At 42.8% G+C, this 8,034-nt stretch overlaps 1 protein-coding gene and 1 long non-coding RNA gene across 2 annotated transcripts; both read right to left on the reverse strand.

Annotated features, from left to right (window-relative positions):
* Positions 1 to 197: 197 nt before the first annotated feature.
* Positions 198 to 4,701, reverse strand: LOC149834061 (uncharacterized). The gene is made up of 3 exons (XR_016432746.1): positions 4,688 to 4,701; positions 1,425 to 1,572; positions 198 to 486 (listed from the first exon to the last, which is right to left on the reverse strand). It is a non-coding gene; the product is annotated as an uncharacterized LOC149834061 (long non-coding RNA).
* A 1,487-nt stretch (positions 4,702 to 6,188) lies between these two features.
* Positions 6,189 to 8,034, reverse strand: LOC149834062 (allene oxide cyclase, chloroplastic-like). The gene is made up of 4 exons (XM_090011199.1): positions 7,741 to 8,034; positions 7,503 to 7,627; positions 7,260 to 7,403; positions 6,189 to 6,713 (listed from the first exon to the last, which is right to left on the reverse strand). The coding sequence occupies exons 1-4, from the start codon at positions 7,958 to 7,960 to the stop codon at positions 6,693 to 6,695; spliced, it is 510 nt and encodes a 169-aa protein (XP_089867325.1). The 5' UTR covers positions 7,961 to 8,034; the 3' UTR covers positions 6,189 to 6,692.

Here is an 8,034-nt window from a genome sequence, read left to right on the forward strand (position 1 = left end):
TCATTGTATGCCCAAGAAAGGGAATAAGCAAAGATGAGTCTTGACATGAGCTCCATGGTTCTTAGTAGATAGCTAAGCTTGAAACTAAAGCTTGGACCGATATATAACTAACAATATCAACATAAATGTACTTACTCTCCATCAAACCTAATCGATAGGTCTATAAATCACATTTCATGTCTAAAACATACACTTAGGAACTAATATGAGGCATGGTTTTTTTTTCTAAAGAACATTGAGGGGTTACCCCTAAATCATATTAAAAGAATGAAAGAATTACTAGCAATCACCTTCTTGGAGTTGCCAATCCGGTGGCTTGTCCTTCCAAGCCAGATTATTACAAGAACGAAGCAACAAAGAACATAGCCTATGACCAGCAGAGGGCCCTTATAAACCACATCATCAATGACAAAGCGACTAGACAAAACATGAGCTGGCGATGAAGAAGAACATCCATTAGTAGCAGCTTTGAATGATCTGCACCATCTCTGACTATTGGAAATCATGGAAACGTGTGTACCCTGCTGAATATCCAAAACACACAGATAAACACTCCCCTTCAATGCAGTCGGAATTTCTGACTCTCTATACATAAAAATCTATCATGTGAAAAAGCAGCAAAAGAGATTAGATGAAAGGCGGTAAAAGTACAAGCAGCCATCCAAAAGTTTTAAGGAACCAGCTCACTTCTGGCAAAAAGAAATATCAGTCTAGAGCAGCAAAATATTCAAAACATGACGACCAAAAAAGATCAGCAGGTCTGCTTGGTAACACTCCCTCGTGATACGATAAATTTCTCATTTTCCAAATGTTCCAACAAATAACATGGAATGTGATATCCCAGCAAAGCTTCAGTCACGGGGGATGGTGACTGGACGTCATCCACCATTTCAGCTCTAAAACAAAATCGGTATGGGGGACACTCTTCTTCGCAAAAATGTGGCAAATAGATTTTCAGATCCGCTGAGCAACAATCCAAGTGAATAATAAGTGTGACTGTGTTATGCTTGAAATAAATGCTGGCATCAATTAGGTAAAGCAACAACAAATCCTTACAATCTTTTTTGGGTGAGAAGTCTACCATGACCAGCCAAATAAAAGACCCAGGAAGCCCATGGGAGAACCTTCTTTAAGACAAACATACCCAAACCAATCAAACGAAGGAGCATCTTGACGAATGGTGTCCCATATGGCTCTGCAATGCATAGAAACCCTCTCCACCAAAGCTTGTCCAAACCATGGGTGAACTGAAGAGAGATCAAATTAGACCACACACTTTTGACACCAATAAAACGGAACCTGACTTTAAACACACAGTGTCACCCCATCCTTAACAGTAAGTTTTTTTTTATTAACCAAGACGTATTTCCCCGTCAGGGAGAAGAGAAAAGAGCAGCGGACCCAGCCATGGATCAGTCCAAAACCTCGTAGCAGTCTCATCAACTACCTTACAGGACATAAGCGGTTCAACCTTCTTTCAGGCACATAAAATACCCTTTCAAACCTCTGATCTGACATCCTCATTAGCACCCCAAAAGCTTCTATTGTGGAGATATTTACACTGCATAAAGACTGCCCAATTCGAGTTCCCAAAATACACATCAATCGTTAGCTTGGCCAAGTAAGCAATATTTAACTTTTCTATCCTACCACCTTTTTTACAAAGCAGGTTATGTGTCCCCCCCCCGAACAGGGCAGTTAGCTACATCTCATGATCGGGGGTCTCAAAGAGCACCACGTATGTAAGCATGTGTGTCTCGTATCCCCATGTTTGTCAGCATTAATTAGCGTTGGAGTTTGATGCGATTGCAAAGACTTAAGTACCCTCTTCTCCATTGGTGCAAAAAAAAATGACGGCTCTTGAAAATGAGTGGTTGTAAAGACTTAAGTGCCCCGAAGATGATTATTTAAGACCCAGTCTCTGCACTGCAGGATTATCCGAGAAAGAAATCTCCCCTGGAGGAGGCCATGAACATCAACCCTCTTACTCTCTCTCTCTCCCTTCTATTTTTGCTTCTGTGCACATCCATTAGAAGATCATACATTGCTCCATCAAGCACCGACTGACCTGCACATTGACTGTTGTGGAGCCTGATTCAAAGTTTTTACCCTTACAGGAGGAGGGTTTGGGGGCTCATCCCAGCGTGGGTAGCATCATTCAACTCTCACTCTCTCTCTCTCCCTTCTATTTCTGCTTCTGTGCACATCCATTAGAAGATCATACATTGCTCCATCAAGCACCGGCTGACCTGCACATTTACTGTTGTGGATCCTGATTCAAAGTTTTTACCCTTACAGGAGGAGGGTCTGGGGGCTCCTCCCAGCGTGGGTAGCATCATTCAACTTGAAGAGTTATGGAGTCTGATTTAGAGTTTTTACCCTTACAGAAATGGGGGTCTGAGAGCTCCTCCCAGTGTGGGTAGCATCATTCAACTTGAAGAGTTATGGAGTCTGATTCAGAGCTTTTACCCTTACAGAAGGGGGGTCTGAGGGCTCCTCCCAGCGTGTTCATGGCCTTTTGCCCTTACAGAAGGGGGGATTTACATTTCGTAGAACACCCGTCACCGAAACGAGATGAACACCCGTCACCGGAACGACGGCTTCGCTGAGACCTCATCGCTAGGGAAAGGAAGACGACGTGGTAGAGCTTCTGCTGGCCATCCTCAGCGCGACTGCACCGACTGTGTTGCTGTCGATGAGGAGGGCGAGAACGGTGACTCTTAGCTTGGGCAATCTTTCTTTTGATGATTGTGGTTGTAATGTATCGTTGAAGTTAAAATGGGGAATGAAATGACAATAGAAATTGCTGAAAATTTACAAAAATAAACTAGACTCAATAACGAAGACACAACTTTTTACAGATTTGGAATATGACCTCCGGTTAGGGAGATATGGCTCTGACAAGTTGGTCCTAATTTGCGGAAGACACTACAAATCGCTATAGCGATTTGCGGAAGACACTACAAATCGCTATAGCGATTTGCGGAAGATACTACAAATCGCTATAGCGATTTACGGTAGACACTACAAATCGCTATAGCGTTTCGGGATTTGCGGAAGACACTACAAATCGCTATAGCGATTTGCGAATCGCTATAGCGATTTGCGGAAGACACTAAAAATTGCTATAGCGATTTACGGAAGACACTACAAATCGCTATAGCGTTTCGCGATTTACGGAAGACACTACAAATACTACAAATTGCTGTAGGAAAGCCCGATAATACTACAAATCATTGTTGGAAGGCCCAAAAAAATTTTGGTCCGGAGGGCGCTGCCCCCCGAGCCCCCCGCCAGGGGCGGCCCCCCCGGACCCCTCTCCTGTAAGGGCAAAAACTCTAAATCAGGCACATAAGTAGAGAGAGAAGGGAGAGAGAGTGAGAGGGTTGGTGTTCATGGCCTTCTCCAGGAGGAACCCTTTACCTCCCTTGATTTCTTCTCTACAGAGAGAGAGGGTTTTACAGTGTTTTACGAAGAAGGAAGAAGAAGAAGATGACGATGGAGCAATGTAGGATCGTCTGTTGGATGTGCACAAAAGTAGAGAGAGAAGAGAGAGAGAGTGAGAGGGTTGATGTTCATGGCCTTCTACAGGAAGAACTCTTTGTTTCCCTTGATTTCTTCTCTAGAGAGAAAAAGGGTTTTACAGTGTTTTACGGAGAAAGAAGAAGAAGACATGTTTGTCATTTTTTTGAACAGAAAAAGAAGAAGACTTTGAAGAGTCAACATCATCCTCGACTTTCTGGATGGAGGACATGTTTGTCCTTTTTTTGAACTATTTGTTTTTTCTTTTTTGAATGAAGGACATTTTTGTCATTTTCTCAAACCATCACTTTATGAGAAGAATAGCAATAAAGGGTACTTAAGTCTTTGCAACAACACCAGAGTCCGATGCAAAGTTATGTCAACATACACAGGAATACGAGCCCCATGTGCTTGTATACGTGGTGCTCATTCAAAGCCCCGAACACAGGCGTGGGATTCAGTGAATCATCGGGGGCGAACATACACCACCCTCTCCCTTTTTTAGGCCTGGAGAGGGCCTCCCGAGCCACAAAGTGAGGCCACCTCCCGAAGTCTGAATCCTACCACAAGAAAATTTTGAACATCTTCAATTGTGCCTAGGGATGGCAGTGGACCGAGGGACAACGGCCCCCTGACCCGTTTGGACCGAGAATGAAGGGTATGAAACGGGGATGAAGGTTAAAATCTATCCCCTTGCCGGGATGGACTTACGCTTTCCCCCGCCCCGCCCCGTCCCCGTCTCAATCCCCACCTTTCCCAGCCCCATCCCCAATCCTTTAAGGAATGACTATAGACCGAGGGGAAACAGGGCCCAGCCCCGTCTCACCCCGTTTGGACCGGGGATGGAGGACATGAAACGGGGATGGAGGCGGGGGTGGAGGTTAAAATCCATCCCCGTGCTGGGATGGAGGCGGTGAAGGTTCAGATTTTGAAACGGGACAGGAGTGGAGACCTTGTCCCCCGCCCCAGTCCACTGCCATCCCTAATTGTGCCACTACTTTGTTAGGGACCTTAAATGACAAGATCCAAAAAATTGGAAGACAAGTCAATGTATTTTAAATAAGCAATAATCTTCCAACATAGGATAAAAGTTTGTCTTTCCATGCTTCCAAACCATGCTGAATTTTTGCAATAAAAGGTTGACAAAGCGTCGTATTCAACTTACCAATACAAAGCGGCAGACCCAAATATTTTTCATGCTTACAGCAGCTTCAAACTCTATGAAAATATTATTCACTAAAGTGATCTGATCCTTCGACGGTTTACAAAAAAGATCCACATCATCCGTGGAAAATAAGTGGGAAATATTTTGAGAAAGGTTAACTTCACATAAATTCAATCGCCTCAAAAGTCTCTCCATCACAATAAGAAACAAATAAGGTGATAAAGGATCCCTTGCCTCAACCCACGAGAACTCCAAATCTTCTATCCCAGAATACCATTCACCACAACTTGAAACGAAGCCATGGACAAACAAAGCATACTTTTTTGTACCCATGACGCATTAAAGCCCAACCGGATAAATTAACTTTTTAAGAAACTCCAAGATACATGGTAATATATAAGCCTTAGACAAGTCAAGTTTCAAACAGAAAGTTGCAATTTTTTTCTTGTCAAAAGAATCAAACAATTCATGGGCAAGTAAAATACTTTCATGAATGTTCCTTGGTTTAAGAATAAAGGAGAAATGCTCCTTGGTTTTTGAAAATCACCCTTGAAAGGATCTCTCTCATCCTATTGACCATTATTTTAGAAATAATTTTTTAAAGAAAGTTACACAAAGCAGTCAGTCTAAAATCCGTCAACCGATCCACACCTTGAGATTTAGGAATAAAGGAAATTAAACTAAAATTCACATTCTTGACGAGCTTACCTTTGGTAAAAAATCTCTCACTGCAGCAATAATATCACTACTCACAATCTCTCAGCATTTCTGAAAATATAGACCCGGAAAGGTGACTGTATTTGGTGTTGGAATACCAAGAGTGAACAACTGATCAAACGGCTAATGATACCTCATAAGCAGAGAAGCAAAAGATTGATTAGATAGTTTGTGAAGCTTACCAAGGTGATAATCAATAGCTGGTCTGAAATGATGATTAACTATACAGGAACTGCGACACGGCTAATACCCCTATCCAAAGTACAGGATTTGGAAGCTTTGGGGTTTGCCAAATCTCGTAGCGGGTTTGGGTGTTCACAATTCGCTGACCTTGGCATCTCATTACCAACTTCAGGCTCCCAAACAGTCGAATACAACCGGAAGTGATTTGAGAAGAGAGGTGACAAGGGTAATGTTAGAATTGCAAACTGCAACAAAGAGACGTTTTTTGCTGCCTTTTTTTTTTAGAGAGCACGAAGAATTTTGGCTGCCAATTCTTATCCCATATCGGGATTCATCCTATCTAAGCTCCCAAACAGCAGAGGGTGTTACGGAATCCGTGAATCCAAACAACGCTCTTCGACTAGGGACCCCCAAACAATAGTTGGTCCAGGTAACCATAGTATCTGCATCCTCCATCTAAAATTTATAAACTATCAAGAATATCAACGACGTTTATTCCCCAAAACTTCATTAATTACCCGGGGACTTTGATATTCATATTATATTTTTCATAGGATTTCATATTCTTTATAACTAATACCATTGGGCTCTCTCTCATGGCTTTAGAAACGGGCAGCCTTTTGTCATGGTTTACATTATTCAGGCCTGGGATCCACTGGTTGAAAGTTTTTCCTCATAGCCACATAAACAAATACATAAATGAAAGATTAATCAGCCGAATCATCATTTCCTCCTTAAATAATACAACTCCAAGCATCAACTAATCCAATATTATAAATGGACTCTTCCAAATGACCGAATAAACCTAAAACCTTCGTGCAACAGGGCCAAGATATTAGCCACAAAGCATGGTAGATGGTGAGGCCAATCAGTTGGTATAGTTGAGGACACTGGCATGGCGCTCTGCGGCCTTGGCTGCAGGGGTAGGTTCAACTGAGGCTGAAGGAGGCACTGGCTCCCCCAAGAGCTCTGCAGGAAGCGGTGGAATCCCCTCAAGATAAAATGTGTAGAAGATCTTGAATGGGAAAATTAGCTGTTGAAGCTTTACTTGTCCACGAGCGCCTTTAAATATCCCTGAGCCTCCTGTTACTGCTAAGTATGTGTCTTAGTATGTCAAATAGGGCCCCTGCATCAAATCACAAGCATATATAAATGCCTATTATACAAAGGATATTTAGGTTACCAGTTTATTTGGTTCAAGCTCAAAAGTTGATAGTCATATAGAATTATTTGGAGTCTGTTTTAGAAGTTCGAACAAATTCTTGAACTCCAAAGTTTCTGTCATCACCTGAAACATGATTCAACTTCATGAACTGGAAAATATGTAACCTTTCGTTAGGATTAGAAACATTGAACTTCATGAACTCAAGTCATGTTTCACTCTGCTAAAGCGTACCGATATGGAATGGGCTGGACGACCATGAAGCAGACTCATGCAATTTGAATTGTCCCCATTCCACTACACTCAAATGGCATTGAGTAATCAAACTAATAGACTCTCGTCTCTCGTCTATGATGTGACCAATTCACCATGAATATGTCAATCAGAATCGTCCGAGTCGTTGCACTCAATAAGAATCGGTCTTATTGTCAGGCGATTCATGAACTGTCCCGGGTTGAATACCATCCGGTTTTCGAGTTGCGTGAAATGTATTTAAATGCCGGAACTTACTTGAACAGAGATGTGGCCATAGTCTCCGAAGTAGAAGCTGAAGATAGCCTCGTACCGGTCGCCCTTCTTTTCCGGTACATGCTGTATCAGAATACAGATGCCGGATGTGATTCCGAGTCGCTTCTCCAGGTTGCCATGGTAGACCTGGACACAGTAATTTAACAAAAAATCAATTACCCAACTCAAGAGGGATAAGTGACTGATTGGGACCATTAACCTGGACAGAGAGAGAGAGGGGCATGCCTTGTTGGTGAAGGGCACCAAATCACCAAGAGAGTTGACTTCTTTCTGACTAAGGCGAAGGTAGGCAGGGCTGCCCCTGTCCCTCTCGTTTAACTCGTATACATGCAGCTCCTGAACACCACTTGCTGAAATACCACCAACAACATCAGATGATGAATGGTGAATGAGCATTTTGATGATGTGCACGATGGGATGACATGATGATGATGAGCATGATGATTGCAGTCAGATAACATACCTTGTTTCAAGGAGGTAGTGGCCAGGGAGTGAAACGAGTGTGAGGCAGATGGGGCAACACCATTGGCGGCACTATGCCTGAGATGGGTGCCCAAGAAATTGGGTCTTGCAACACTATACTTGAATCCATGGTTGGATGGAGACAGTAATGATGATGATGAAGGGGTTGATTTGGTAGACCTGAGTAGGAGAGATGAAGCTCCTGATGGGATTGCAGCCATGCTTTCTCTTGTTTTCTCTCTTCCTTTTCCCTTCACTATTGATCAAGAGTAAGGTTAGATCTCTTCCCAAGTTG

The sequence above is a fragment of the Nuphar pumila genome, chromosome 6, assembly GCF_984573655.1.
Source record: "Nuphar pumila chromosome 6, dmNupPumi1.hap1.1, whole genome shotgun sequence".
Lineage (NCBI taxonomy): Eukaryota > Viridiplantae > Streptophyta > Magnoliopsida > Nymphaeales > Nymphaeaceae > Nuphar > Nuphar pumila.

What these genes read in the sequence shown, in the direction of transcription:
- LOC149834062 (XM_090011199.1), bottom strand. Translation starts at nt 7,960, where the DNA reads ATGGCTGCAATCCCATCAGGAGCTTCATCTCTCCTACTCAGGTCTACC. An exon ending in CACTACCTCCTTGAAACAAG is followed by an intron (nt 7,628 to 7,740) that starts GTATGTTATCTG and finishes GTGGTATTTCAG; the next exon opens with CAAGTGGTGTTCAGGAGCTG. An exon ending in ATGGCCACATCTCTGTTCAA is followed by an intron (nt 6,714 to 7,259) that starts GTAAGTTCCGGC and finishes GATTTGATGCAG; the next exon opens with GGGCCCTATTTGACATACTA.